The sequence below is a fragment of the Battus philenor genome, unplaced genomic scaffold (genome assembly GCF_028537555.1).
Source record: "Battus philenor isolate CCGP_79_NKW_IND1 unplaced genomic scaffold, ilBatPhil1.0.hap1 SCAF_11, whole genome shotgun sequence".
Classification (NCBI taxonomy): domain Eukaryota; kingdom Metazoa; phylum Arthropoda; class Insecta; order Lepidoptera; family Papilionidae; genus Battus; species Battus philenor.
The window spans coordinates 4,795,825-4,811,330 of NW_027181673.1; the positions used below are offsets into that span (position 1 = coordinate 4,795,825).

The 15,506-nt window shown below is 33.8% G+C and overlaps 1 protein-coding gene across 2 annotated transcripts in view; it reads right to left on the reverse strand.

Moving 5' to 3' along the window:
* Positions 1-303: 303 nt before the first annotated feature.
* Positions 304-15,506, reverse strand: part of boi (brother of ihog) — a 79,477-nt gene continuing 64,274 nt past the window's right edge. The window contains exons 5-16 of one of the 2 annotated variants that reach the window (XM_068772574.1): positions 14,403-14,572; positions 12,106-12,304; positions 10,736-10,952; positions 10,522-10,652; positions 9,523-9,607; positions 7,962-8,068; positions 6,447-6,583; positions 5,368-5,521; positions 4,299-4,499; positions 2,881-3,064; positions 2,020-2,111; positions 304-1,198 (exon numbers count right to left, since the gene is read on the reverse strand). In XM_068772574.1, the coding sequence (XP_068628675.1) occupies positions 1,088-1,198; positions 2,020-2,111; positions 2,881-3,064; positions 4,299-4,499; positions 5,368-5,521; positions 6,447-6,583; positions 7,962-8,068; positions 9,523-9,607; positions 10,522-10,652; positions 10,736-10,952; positions 12,106-12,304; positions 14,403-14,572 (1,788 nt within the window). In that variant the 3' untranslated portion in view covers positions 304-1,087. Of the gene's footprint in view, positions 1,199-2,019; positions 2,115-2,880; positions 3,065-4,298; positions 4,500-5,367; positions 5,522-6,446; positions 6,584-7,961; positions 8,069-9,522; positions 9,608-10,521; positions 10,653-10,735; positions 10,953-12,105; positions 12,305-14,402; positions 14,573-15,506 lie in introns of both variants that reach the window. The other variant, XM_068772566.1, reaches the window with a different exon arrangement.

Below are 15,506 nucleotides of genomic sequence, written 5' to 3' on the forward strand. Positions count from 1 at the left end.
TGTTTTTATCTATTTAATTTTTTTTACAATTTCTAATTTAAAACGTGTGATCATAGAAAAAAGAAAGAAATTGTATATAATAATTCACATTACTACCTTAACTTCTCTTAACTTGATTAGATATATCTATTGAATTACAATTTCATCACATAATTAAATGTAAATATCTCCTATTATATCAACTTTGACATTTGAATATTGTTTACATTTGGTAAATTACATAAAACTTATTAAATATAGTATCTAAACTTGTATCAATACATTTTATAAGCTTATCTAAATAATTTACATTATAATCGGAGATCTGATATTCGTATGTTTATTTACTTTTATGTATGTATTAATTATTGTTTTTATTTATAATAAAATTGCTTATTTAACATTATCTGCTGTTTATTTTATCTGCATCAATTTATCCCTGCACTGCCATAAATATAAACAAAAAACTTCTTACGTAATAAGTCCGCCTTTGTACATAATTTAAGAATTGTTAATAAATAAATAAAGTTAGGTTATATTATTATAATAACCATTCTTAGCCAAGACGAATGAGCGAATGAGATAGATAACTATATATGCCTGTGCTAGTGCGAGTGAGAGGAAAAACTACACCTGATTGTATGCAGTTGGAACGATCTCCGTCACAGTTCATATGTGTATTTATTTCGGCTGTAAGTCGTAATTGAAGCCGACTCTATAATTTCCTAGCTTAATAACTTCTGGTAAATATACATCTGAATATCAGTTCACTGCTTAAGAACGACATTTTTTTAAAACACAATACCTTTCGCAATGAGTATCTAAATTTATGCCATATTTTAAAAGCATACATAAATATTTTACACAATAATAAGTACAGCTTAACGAAAATATCTAAAGATATAACCACATCGTTGCCAAACACTTTAGTATCAAACACGTACACTAATTAATAATAATAAATATTTTTTGTACTGTCAAGTCCTTTCAAATTCCAACATGGCAATCACTTTATATCACATGTGATAATGCTACAATTCTGTAGCCGCAAAACATTTATTATGACAATGCATAATCAACTTTCACTGTATTGAAATAAGGTGGAAAGTTACACGTATTGCCGTGCTGGTCCATTTTTCCTTGAATGAGGTAATGTTTCTTCACTACTCCCTGTATTGTTGTTGTGAAGGAAGGACATCTCTACTCCTGCTTCTCCTCCCTGTAATTATAATATTATTAATAACTTCTTATCTAAACGAACAGTCAAAAACTATCAAGTTTTTCGTCACTTTTCTCGCAGCAAATAATGAACACTACTACAAACCAAATGCTCATTACAAGACGTAGAACTTCTTTAAAGATTACCACGATACCAGCGACTTCCACCGACCTTGACTCTTTCGTCAGTCCATAAAAAAATAATCAATAACCAAAAAAAAAAGAAATTTGTAATAAAATAATTATGACTAAAATTTAAAAAAAGCCATACCTGATCTCGCTCTGTCCAGCATTAAAATTAAAATTGTTTATTAAAAAAGATTCATCATTAATACAATTTTAATTATAAAATAAAGTGCCCAATTCTAAGGTTTAAGTTATGTTTAATTGTAACAATACTGTAGAGTATATAGGTATGTGAGGTCTGGTGAGTGCGGCCCTGTGTCGAGCACGGTCCTGCGCTGCGATCGACTCACGCGCAGCTCGGCCGGCTCTGTGCACACTCGCATCCCCAGTCGGCCAAACATCTCAGAACTAAATACACGTCGTTCATGTCACGACTCTAATACTTTTCGATTGCTATTTCTCTGTATTTAATTGTTTGGCTCGACTAATAAAACTTATATATCATTTGTAGAGATCTTTAATTTCATTCAGTGTAACTTGAGTCGTTAGGAAGAGCGGATGTGTCTATTGATATCTCCATGATAGCGTCACAAATAAAATAATTAACAAATACGACAGAACAATTATGAATATTTACAAACACATATATTGAATAAAACGCGAACACATGTATAAGTACAATAAGAATATATTTACCTCGGCGTGCATTGGGTTAGCTGTAATGGTGATGGGTACTTTCGCGGGCATGTAGCCATTACCACTGCCAGTTTCAGGTACTGAAGCCTTTTCTTCTGAAACAGAAGAATAAATTAAGTATACGTTAATTGTAAATGTGCATTTCATAAATTAGTTAATTTTAACGTTTAAGTTTAACTGTTTCAGATGGAACGGAGTCCCATAAGACTTTTTAAACCATCTCTTTGCTTGAACGATGTTCTTATCGTCAAGAAAGTGTTTAATTACAACACAAAACTGTTTTTGATCCATTATTTTGAAAATAACAAAAGTAGAGTAACTCTTGTTAAAACTCATAATTAATAAAAAAAATATCATGAAATTTCAACAGCGATCTTCTGAAAGGTTAATATTAACTGGGTAAAAGTGAATGCAATAAAACTAACGCCATCTATGTGTTAGGCACGGGACTTCTCAGCCTATTTTTTATATACTTAAATTAAGTTTAAAATTATCTCATGTTACTAATTATTTTTTCCTCATGGTAAGTGTAGTATGTGGTAGTATTTTTCCGCACGGCTCATTTGTACATGTGCTTGAAGCAACTTTTTCGAAACTTTACATTATGTGTCAGTATACGGCAGCCATTATCGGAGCCGCGCGCCAAAATGAGTTGAGATATTTATAGTTGTGTGAGATATGTATAGTATAAATTCGAAGCTAATCAAATTAAAAAAGTTTAAAATTCAACTGGATGTAAAATTACTTAGTAGTGTAATTCACATTTTCTTTTGTTACAATAATATTAATTTTCTACTTTTAGAAGAATTTAATCTGCCAAACCATTGAAATAATGTGTAGATAAAAATGGAGTTTACTTACTGTTTGGCCGCTTAGCACGGCGACATAAGAGCAACGTGACAACAAGAATAAGCAAGATGGCGGCCACTCCCAGGGCACCGCCAGCCGTCACGAGGGCCGCAGGCGCATGCTTCTCCGGGGCTCCACTATGTGCCGCTTCTGTAGTGCTGCCCACGGCTGTGGTTGACTTGTGCGTCTTCGCGTCCTACCAAACACAAAATAACAACCTGAAGCTTGTTGAAAATGATGCTTTAGTTGTATACACAGATGGGTTTCTTTCATTTTTTAATAAAGGTACTATGATGACTTTGAAATATACTCGCTATTGAGTACTTACTCGTTATTGGGTACGATTAGTCTATTAGGAAACAAGACGAATACAACGGGACTAACTCAGTCTTTTGTTAGAGGAACGACGAGATCATGAACAAAATAGCAAAATCATTAATGAAAATAAAGGCCTTTACTTATCTATGGAACACATTACAAATAGCTAAGAAACTATGAAAGCTTTTAATCCTAGGATTCGCAAATCAATTATTTAATATTTTAATAATGAATAAAGATGTAAAAGTACATTACATAATAACCAACATACAAACTTAAGTAAATAAAAAAATCCTTGAAAACTCAGGATTTTCAAATGTAAAATCCTTTCGAGAATATTAAAAAATAAACTTTGAGGTACTAGTAACTGATTACAGTGCTACCGAAACCGCTGTACCGCGCCAAAGGAAAACGCGGTGAGGTGGGGGGCCAAGAGAAGAGAGCACGACGGCCTGTCGCGAGCGTTGACAGCTGACTGACGGAACGAAGCAGCCAAAAGTATTCTACCACTCCTGAACCTTAAAACCAAACCATCTGTTCTGCGTGCTATGTATGTTGTTACTTCAACTAACCAATACGCCGGGCCATATCGGTTATTTTAGTTTGTTTACCGTATCTGACCGCTGTGATTAAAAATGATTGAAATCAATTGAAGAAAAAAAATCATTCGTGTTTCACAATCATAACTCTAACCTAATAAAAATAGCATTTGTATGAGAAACGTGAACGTTTAGGTAAACTTACAATCCTTAATTCATTATTTGACATCCTTCTTTTTATTTTTAGAAAAGAAATCCTCTTTCAGTCTTCTTAAGATCATTCATTCAGTCTTCTAATATACTTCACATCTTATATACTCATCCATTTTTAGGTTCCTTTTTTCATTACCTTTCATCCTTCGCCTCACTTCTCAAATATCACAGGTAATGGGTTTCTTATCTTTTTTATCGCAACTTTGTTATAGTTAGTATTACGTGCGTAAACGACTAGTTTAGAAGACGTAAAAATTTGAATTGATAATGTATATTTTACAATAACGTGGTTTAATTGTTAATATTTATATTTTGTGTATAAATGAGTTGTGGAGGACCTTAGATTAAATAAATACTTACAAGTATAGCACTGAAATCAGAAGGTGCTTGAGCATTGTACGCTTGTACTTTGAGTTCGTAGGCCGTGTCTGGCGCCAAGTGATCGAGTGCAAGTGCACGTGCATCTCCACCAGTAGATACCTTCTCGTAGGCACCCGCAGAAGACACGGCTCTGTAGTAAACGTAGAAACCTTCCGCTTCTACACCGCCGGAGCTTGACCACTGCGAAACAGCTAACTCACTTACATCTCCATCTTTATGTAGCTTTTATACAAAAACATTATTTTTCTAACCTGTATTAATTATATAATGTATATCATTATTATTTTTTAAACTTTATTTGTTCCACGTCGTACAATTTTTAATAAGAAGTCATTGGTATGTTAAAAATAATCTTTCGTGGTTAATCACATCAAAGTTTTAAGTACTAAAACTACATGTGAATGTACACTCTCACGTCTTTAATATGTCTTAAATCGCAAAATCAAGACGACTAGTTTTCTGCTGAATTTCATTAAATTTTGAAGGTGGTAAATAAATGTATTGTTTTATTAGCTGTGAGACATGTGACACCGGCCTATAAAATAAATGACAATGATATCCATATCTTTTGTCAAAGTTCTTGCTGAAAAACCTTATATTAAAATGGGTCCGAAGAAAGCTACTCTTTAAGTTACGAAAGAGAAACATTGTTTTATTAAAATAAAGTTTGAAAGACACTACCGTCTGTTCGCAGTTTATTTAAAGTTTCTCTTCGTTCAACGACCATAAAGAAAAAATATAATATTTTATACTTTTATATGTAATTTTTATATCTCTTACGTCTTTTTCCTTTTATCACTACCGTTTCAGAACATTCTGGTTGCATTAAAATTTTTGTAATTTTATTACTATGAGCGGTCTTGGGCTGTTCCATCTCACATCCAGACACTTCCTGCGACTCTTCCTACATCATAGGTCTACCTAGTAGTGGTAACCCACGCCGCGTCAACGTCTCGTGATCGCCACTTGAGAATTTTTCAATCTTATTTAGATCCAATTTTTTTTTTTTTTCTATTACCACCTGGGAAAATTTTAAGAAGCAACGTACCGTCCATTCCAAATGTATGCTATGTGGCGAAGTCGCTGTTGCTTTAGTAAGCACAGGTGCGTTAGGGCTTTGACCCCCACGTTGCAAGTAGAAGCGTGGACTACTACGTCCAAGCTTATTGTCTTGATTTGAATACACGGCTGCTATTCTAAACCTTGAATAAAATTAAACAATTGTTTTGTATCATTCTTTTTAATTATTTAACTACAGAATAAACATTTGAGCAAAAAAACTAAAGCTTTACTGAAGCTTTAAAAAAAACTGAAATAATAAGATACGTCGTAAAGGAAGTGTATGTAAGGGATATTTGGAGAAACAACGTGTACTGTTTTTTCTTAAAGATTAATTAACAAAATCGATAAAAAAGCAGGTTTAGTCAGTAACACACGTTTTTGTCTTTGTGTTTCGCACAATTTGTTTTTTGTTTATTTGTGCACATAAAAATTTCTTTATGTGTATATTAAAAAATATCATCGTCATCACTTCAGCCACAAAACATCCACTGTTGGATATTTAATGGAATCAGGCATTACATTGCGGAAGTCCATTCTAAGTAAGAAAAGGACCAATATTTAGCCACTTCCGCACAGGCAGTGGTAGTCGTACAATAAAGTGCACCGCCCGCCAGCCCGCTGATAAATTCGTATGCGGCAAACAATGCGAATTACACAACTGCCACCGTTAAACCACTCAACACTTGTTTCACCCCTCCACGGGGCATCTTCAGGAGCTACGCCGATTAGTGCCAAACACACACTGTGGTCTCTCCAATGACCGCTCTGAAGGGAATCGTTGAGAAGCGGCGTACATCCCAGGTCTTCAGACGATTTTAATAAGGTCATCTGTGGGTTATGAACTAGTGTCCTACTTTGACCCGTGGGCCTTACTACACCTTGAGGTTCCAGCTGCCATCTATTCTGCTCGCTATGTGACCTGGTGCATTATCAGCTAATTTCGTTCACCTACGCATCACCTCATTGCTTATTCGATCTCGTAAATAATAGATATAAAGGAGAAATAGATCACAAATATGCTTTTGCAGTTTATCTTAAACATTAAATCAAGTAGCGTGTACTCACTTATAGTATCTATCGGGAACTAGGCCGTCGATTTCGAATGCATGTATATAGGAAGGTATGTCGTAGTTGGCCGTATGCCATTGGCCGTTTGTGGAATTAGTGGAGTCGCTCGAATTGCTAACTTCCTTGTACTGGACCTGGTGAGACAATAGTTTGATTTATTAATTAAGTTTTAATACACGCTGTGTAAGTTTTACATGCCTATTACTCATCTTATTACATTTAAAATGAGAAAATATAATAATAAATTTACAATTGAAATACAGTACATAATAATATTTTTAAATATTAAATTTTATACAATGTCATGGTAATATAATGTTAGGTTTTATTAACCTAGTAATTTTAATTTACCGAACTACCGTATCATCCAAAACTTGACAATATACAGGGTGATTGGTTCATCATTTTGGATACATCAAAAATTTACATGAACACAAGTATTCATATATGTACAGAACTATTGATTAATGGTGTGAAAATTTTAAAGGGGTGAATCTATAGTTCACTTATCGATCTAAAAACTTAAAACTTTTTATCCTTAAATATTTCCAATTATCCCGAATAAAATCATCACACATAAATACATTAATTTATTGAAATAATTCAATAAATTAATTACTTCAACAGGTGCTTTTTATTTATGAAACACTTCTGAAACTTTTCAATAAGATATACCATAAGTTAATAGTCAGCAAAAGAGCTATACATCCACCCCTATAAAGGTTTTATACCTATAACCAATAATTTTTATATGCACTGAAGCCATGTAACTTATTATGGTTCCGTATAATCCGACACTCGACAATATATCCAGTAAAAAGGAATCATAATGATACATTTGTACTCCAATAAATAAAATGGGTATTTACTGGTATTGTTATTAATGCTTCTCTAATTAAATTTCATTTATTACTAATTGACCGACGGACGTCAAATTTTTGTTCGAGTGGACTGCGATAGCCCTCCTTAATAGAAACAATAAATCAATTTCACATGTTTAAGTGATCCTGATTAATGCCGACCGATGTTAAATAATAATATAAGTTGTCAGTTTGCACTGTCAAACGCGCGAAGTTCATTGCGAACTGTCAAATGCGTAGTTTCGAGTCATTTTATAAAAGTTTCTGAACAATTTTTTTTCTCTTTAAGAGCTTTTCAAAACTTATAAAAACGATAAATAAATCTGTGAAGTCGTTCTCAAGTTATGACGTGACCAAAGGAAATATGGATTCATTTTCGTTTATATTAATAAGCAATATACATTTTTTAATACAAAAGCGCAGTCCATATTTAGCTAACACTTCAAATATAGGCAAATATGTATTCGAATTTCCTTTTAAAACTAAAAACAGTGCACATATATAGATAGATAGATTAAACAACAAAATATTTTCTATGCAAATATTTCTATTAAATTTGTAATGCATTCCGTTTCTATAATTTATGGAACATGTAAACTAATAATACCCGTATTAACGCAAACATTTGAATATTGTATGATAGTATAATAACCTTAAAGAATTGTATAGGAAGTCCTTCCTTAGCGTTCGACCAAGACACCATGACACTCTCGTCGGACATTCGCGTGACGTTTGGACGCGATGGAGGTATCATTACAGCTGAAACAATTTTCTTCATGTAATCAAGAACCAATGTCTACGGGCAAAAGTAACAAAACAAGGCTTTTGGCGAGTAAAAATCCCAAGACGCAACGCTTGTCTGCCAGTCATCTTAAGATATAAGAAAGTATAGCTCGCGCCATACTTCTAGTATTCTATTAATTTATTATGACATAACACATTACGGATCATTTACAGTGAACACTTGTGTACATAATGAGAATGCCTGAAGAGCCCAATTTGATAGAAAGCTAGAATTAGACATACTGATCCCAGACATGATCGCTTACGATAGGCTTCATAAGAAAGCTCAAAGTCACCTAGAGAGCAATAGAGAGGGCCATGCACAGAGTTACGCGGGGAGGTCGAATCAAAAATGCAAATATTCACAGAAAAACCAAGATCACTGAGTTATCTCGAAGAATTGCTCGTCAGAAGTGGAAATGGGCGGAGCACATCGCTCGTGCAACCATTAGCCGTTGGGACTGAATGGTTTTCGAGTGGCAACCACGAATCGGTGGACACAGCGCAGATAGACCCCTACCAGATAGACTGGTGGAGTTTAGAGCAAACTAAGACGGGTTTTTCTTTTATGATCTCCTTCAAAGTAGATGTCGCAATCATCATCATCATTATATCAACCGATAGAAGTCCACTGCAGAGCATAGGGCTCACCCAAACATCGCCACGACTTCCCATGACCCTGATTATGTCGTCGCTATAGCAAATGTAAATAGCTCCAATTCGTACTAGCAATAACAAAACGTGTAAATGAACATTAGAGTTCTTTTATTGTTGCTATGCATAATATGTTTGTTTGACCGGAAGTACAGTTGCGTTATATATTTTTTTTTTATTGATAATATTTATAATCGCTTAATATTGTCACCGTAGTTACATAACTTTTTGTTATGGTTGTACATTGAAGAATAAAAAGGTAGGAACATTTGTTATGCCTACCAAAGGATTAAACCATTATAAAAGTAATTGTTAAATAGTTAATGCTCTTAACTAAAGAATTTTTATTTTATCCTGCTTGTTTTAATTAGTTAATGCAACTACGGCAAAGCATATTATTAAGACAATTAATGATGCGTCTTGTCTATCTAACAATTTTTATAAAATTAAAACAAATTGTACATTTAGCATCGATTTTGAATTTGGAATAAATATTAAAACGATCTAAACAATGTCTCTCTGTCTGTACTTCTCCGCTATCAATTTCATAGTGGACTCGGTCAGTACAAAAGTATACAGTACGCCGAACAAAAGACTAACAATCTCTCAACTGGATATTAAAAGAAACCAGAATGAAATGACGACTCCTCTAGTGACTTGAGCGAAATCTTCTTAATGAGGACTAGAAGTAAGTGTATTTTAACTGCGATTTTTTTAGACAAAATCATAAAGTCGAATTAATATTAAAATAAATCATAAACACAGAAATACTTTACCTTTATGCTTTCTCGAGTTCTTTTTATTATGTCTTTTTGGTGGTTGAGAAGGAATGTGTATTTTGGGAGCTTCTGCTGAGTAGTCCTGAAATAATAATACTATATCAAAACTGTGTATGTGTGTGTAGTGTAGCCACAGAACCTCACTAAAACTACTGTAGTTACACATATCGTAAATTTAACCCATGGACCTCGAACCACGGCACACTTTGAGCTAAGTGAATTTGTATAACTAAATTAATTGATACGCGACAAACTACGATATACTTCGAAGAACGCCGCCACAACGAAAGACACACTTCGAGGAACGCCGCTGCAACAGGACACCGCTCTTCGCCAGACGTCACCACAACAAACGAAGTGCCATTCGATACGCCGTTTATTAATGAGGGGGTAGGGTAATAGCTATATAATTTTGTCAATACAAGCACTCTGTATAGAACAGCAATTATGTTTACTTAAAAGCAAAATGCTTCTTAGGATTATCTCTGGCTAATCGCATTATTAAAATCTTTGAGCGTACGTAAAACTTTATTTTGAAAATAATTGTTGATACTATAAAAAAATATTGATTAAATATATGAAGTTACTACTACGTATTATTTATTTATATTAAATAAAAGTGAATTAGATAATTTATTTTAGCAAAATTTTTAATAACAAAATTTCAATTTTCTAACCTTAATGTAAAATGGAAAATAACTTATCATATTTGATTTTTTTACATAAATAGATAATCGATACATCCTAGACTCACAAAATACTTTTTGTAAACTAAAAGTGTTACTCTACTTTTGACGTAACCTGTTTTGTGTACCCTATTGATAAACAAAAAAATACTACTCATTATAGATTATACACCATACTCAGAGTAAAAAATTGTATCCGAGAAAACAATTCACTATTTTCTACATTACACTAAGAATATACATTCCAATTTAATTCACTTTATTAACAATGTATTTAGAACTGAAGCGGTTTTACTTTTGATTTAAATACCTGATCAGATATCTGCACAGGGACGACAGTTAGCATAGCAGCGTCGAAAGCACAACCGAGAGAATTGCAGGCAAAGCACTGTACTATACCAGCGTGACGTTTTTCCACGTGCTCTATGTATAAGTCCGTATCTGAAAATAAAATCTCTTTATTAATAAACCAGCCCTTTAAAGAATTTACGCCTTTAATCGATCATCCTGTACTTATTTCTCACCGTTCGTCTTCACGCCCTTTCCATTCCTCATGAGCTCGGCGTTCAGCAGCCACTGAACGGTTGGAGTTGGCTGTCCGTGAGGGATACCGCACGTGACCCGAGCGCTGCCTCCCTCACTCGCGTTCACACTGTCTGCCGCGCCCTCCCAGTGCGGAGGGAGGAGGGCCACCACTTTCCAGGACCGACGGATACCGTTAACTGAACATGAGTAGATACCCTAAAAAGAATTATTTTATTAATAGCTGCATCGAACACGTTTCTTTATCGTAAGCCCTTAGCAAAGTAGTCGTAAATATGAGCGTCATTTTGCCTTCATCGTGACACATACATCATCCTCATTTCAACAACAAAACATCCACTGCTGGATGGATATAGATGTCCACGAAAGATTTACAATAGGACCGACAAGATGTGGCCTATATCGAGCGTCTGAAGACAATCTTGAAAAAGTCGTCTGTTAAACTAAAAACGGCAGAGCTTTTACTTAGTGGTAAGTATCTCTATTTACTTGTAATAAATATTCACAGTTTCGTAATAACGCACTGGTGAAATACGCATCCTCTATTTATAACAAAAGTTCGGTTTTTAAAATGTATTTGAAATACTTACCATACCAACTCTGTGATACTATAAGATATATTTGACCCAATCTTTTACCAGAAATAATGTTCACGCATTCATTTTTAATGCCATGCTTCTGTTCGTTACATCAGTGTCATTATTGTTACCCTACTTAGCCCCGCCAATGACCAATAAAATCGTAGCAAATGAGAAAGTCATGTTCACAAGGACCAGTTGTAAGCCGTACAGAGAGGAATCGTCTTTGGATTAAAATAGAGTATTTAATTGGTTAATATTTTCGTGATGCTAATACTTTATAAATCTCTGATGAACCCTTCCAATAAACACATTAATGGCATTTGTTGATATTTTTTTATTTTTCCATCACATCTCGTAGCTTAACAACGAGCTTACCCTTCTTCGTGTAATAAATTTTTTGAAAAGATTGTTTAGATGGACGTTGTCACTGTGATATGCTGTGATTCATTATCAATACCATGAAGTCAGCCTCTAAAGATCACCACGTTAACCACCAACTTAGCTGCCGGTCTCGCGCTGGCGCGAGATACCTACTGACCAGCTTTTATGAGCCAGTACAGCGCCGGCAACGCGCGAAATAACAAGCTGACAGTGAAGCAATCTGTGTATGTTATCAGACCCACTAGTATGAGCCCTACACACCTCGAATCAACCGGCTCTCAGCTCGAGAACCTTTCAGCCTCAACCAATTGTAATTGTGTCACATGATCTATTGCCTATAGACATTGCTTATTTTCTAATAAATATTTTGGTTTTAGTTTTAAACTCACCTCATCTCGTATCGTGAAAGGCTGAACAAAAAGTGCATCTCTATTAGATAACTTTACTCCATCACGAGACCAGCTAACACGAGGGGGCGGAGTCCCAACGGCGCCGCACCAGAGACGTAGGGCTCCGTCGATTTTCACTGACACTGTTAAAGTGCCTTCAGCGTCTTTTGTGCCCACGTAATCTTCCGTTTCTATAAACCTAAAATTATAGCATAATTTTTTTATTAAAAGTGAATACAGGTTGATTGTTTATTTACAGTTGTTAAAGTGTTAAATATATAGCCCATAAGTTAGCGAAGATCTTTTGTACCCAATTCCAAACATCCTGTATAAATAAAATCATTCCGAATTATGTTACATCGGGTGCTATTTTCTTTTGGAATGCGACCAGTTAATAACTTTTGACACTTCAAAATCTATATGGACAGATAGTAAACAATAATTACTTTTAATATCTTATAATCAGATTTTGATAAGGCTTTTACTACATATATTATGATTACGTTATTAGTTATTTCTGTAATTATTAATTTTTGAGCATCGTATAGCACACATTAATTGACAGTAATAGTCAAGTATACATTTATCAAGAACTAATGTATTACTGACAAATTATTTACTACGATTTCTACTTACAGTAAGTAAAGAAACGAAATATAATACATAAATATTATATTTAATAAATTAGTAAATAAAATTTTAAGAGTAAAAATTTTACTTAAGTAGCAATCATTTTTTTCTCCATTTCCCTTTGTTTCAATGGAACAATTCGTTTTAAGTAACTTCGATTTTGAGGCAAAAAATTAATTTTGTACCATCAAAGAGTAATCGAAAACTTGTGTAGCTTCCAACCCGACGAAGCAGGTCCATTGTAAACTAGTATGGATTTAGTTTAAATTGTTTTAGGATCCAATTACATCAATAAAAAGTTTTGTTCGGGAATGTAATTCCATCGCTTTGTTGTTCATAAATAAATTTAAACTTTATTTTTTTTAACTATAAGCAGTTCGTGTTGTAAAACATTTAATATTGAATCATAATACAATAAACAGATGTATAAAAGCACATCAATAAGTGTAGTATATAACAATACATAAAAATTTTTAACGCTTGTCTGCGTTTGACCACCAACTCGCCTGATGGAAGGCGATGATGAAGGTGAAGATAAAGGCAGCAGACAATAAGAATCTTTTCACTTTAACTATAAAGAGACCTAGGTTTTAATTCCCGGGAAATATGTTTGCCGTCAAATATGCGTTCTATGCTGAAACGCATGGTACTCCACGAAACTCTACAGTGTAAAGATGGTGGGCCGACTCCCTACACGTCTTATGGGGAAACGGGGATGGTAGGATAAGGTCATGAAGTTATCATAAGCTTTTCCCAATTATGAAAGAAACTAAATCATTTAGAAGTATTAAAATTTAAAAATCACTTAAACTTTTTAATATAACTTTTATACTAAAAAATGTACTTTTTAATTATCGTCAAAAAAGCTTTCTCCGTTATTGCACGAAGGTTTTTAATAAAAAATGGTGTTGTTTCCAAGAGAGCACAATGATTATATTTTTTGTAGCGAGAAAATAAATAATGTACTAAATACTGACTTAGGGAAGCCAAACGCCTTCGCGATAGTAAAAATAGTAAGAAGTAAAGAAGTAAGATATTCTTCCCTTTATTTAATTTTCGGAAGTTCCAGAATCTCCAAACATCTTCGACATCCAGAACTACTGTACCTATTTATATATGTATAGATATACATTTACATACATATATATACATAAATATGTATATGTATATATTAATACATATATATACATGTATATATAAGTTTTAAATAGGTCTACCCAAAGATCAATGATTTCAGAAATAATAAATAACATAACGATAATACAAGAAGAAGTAAGAAAAAGTGTTTCCAAGATTCGAATTTCGACATGTAGAAATTATTTTTTTTTTTCAATCTGTCCCTATAGATTCTGTACTGTCAGAAGTAACTGGCATGTCGTATTTCAATAGAAATAAATAAAAATAAATAAAAAAATGTAACACATATCAGAGTGTAAAGTAAGTAATACCGCAAAAAGCTTAAAAGCTTTTTACTGATAAGTTACCCATATATGCACCACTTACTTTTACATATACAACCAATTAAGCTGTACACGCCAATAAAGTGGCGATAGCCAATATTTTGAATTTAACGTCCTACAGCAAAAATTACAAACAAACTGAAGGTATAGGTATAACGTGAAACAGGGGAATCCCCTATGATTACCCATCAGAAAGAATAGACTAACCTCTCTCCTCCATTCCCTTCATGCTGTACTTTCAGATACGTCTTCTCCGGCAGCTCCTCGGTCTGGGTGCTCAGTTCATTCGTGGCTGAACAACCGTACACTCCGCTATCCGCTGTCGACACGTTGTGAAGGATCAAAACACCGTGTGGAGTGTCAAGTTGCTTTTTAATCTGAAAGATAAAACATTATCTTAATTCTTTTCATTTACGTAATTTAAACCAACATATTACTAATTCATTTATTTACATTGTTTATATCAAATTTAAGAAAAGGTTTTTGCAAGTCGAGAGCCTAATGAATTTTTTTTCATGCTTTCGCATATTTATCTATTCATTAATATTACTATCCACTTTGTTTCACTTGCATGAATTCCAGAAGAACCAAATTTGATCTATCGATTGTTATCTACAGCGCTAGAATCATATTGAGTTACATTAAAGTTGCGTCATTAACTTACGTGACTACGAAGGTTTCATGCTAGCCGTGATTTGAAAAGAGCCCATAATAAAACGTGTAGGTTTTTTGTGTTCGCTCCCACAACAATTTTTTTTTCATTTTTCTGCATCTAGTATTTCTTTTCTTGTGTGTATAATAAATAGTATAAAAAGTATATTACTATGTAATCAAAATATTTTCACTTATCAGATTTTACCCACCTCGTATTCTTTAATATAAATATAACGTTATTATACGAACTGAAACCAATCAATTGAATAACCTATTTCTTGACTATAATGAATAATTCAATGATCTGTGTACTGAATATAATCCATTGCGTTTGTAGCATTTGCTTGAGCTAAAGCAACCGACCAAGTCGGCAAACTAAATGCTTTGATAATCATAGCCGAAGCCATCTGTCGGCGACACTTGCACCAGGTCGCCATAGAGCGTCCGTCGAGGCGATCTAAGAACTTATCGGCCTCCCTATCCGGTAAAACAATAGTATGTAGCGGTCCCAGCTGAGGTTACTGTAGAAACCATCTAGCTTAGCTACCAAAATTGAGGTTCATGCTCGGAATGTGTAAATGCCAAGAAGGAAACATTAACTATCTGTCAGAAAAAGAACTATTTACGTTATAGGTTTGCCTGTAATTATTTGTGCAG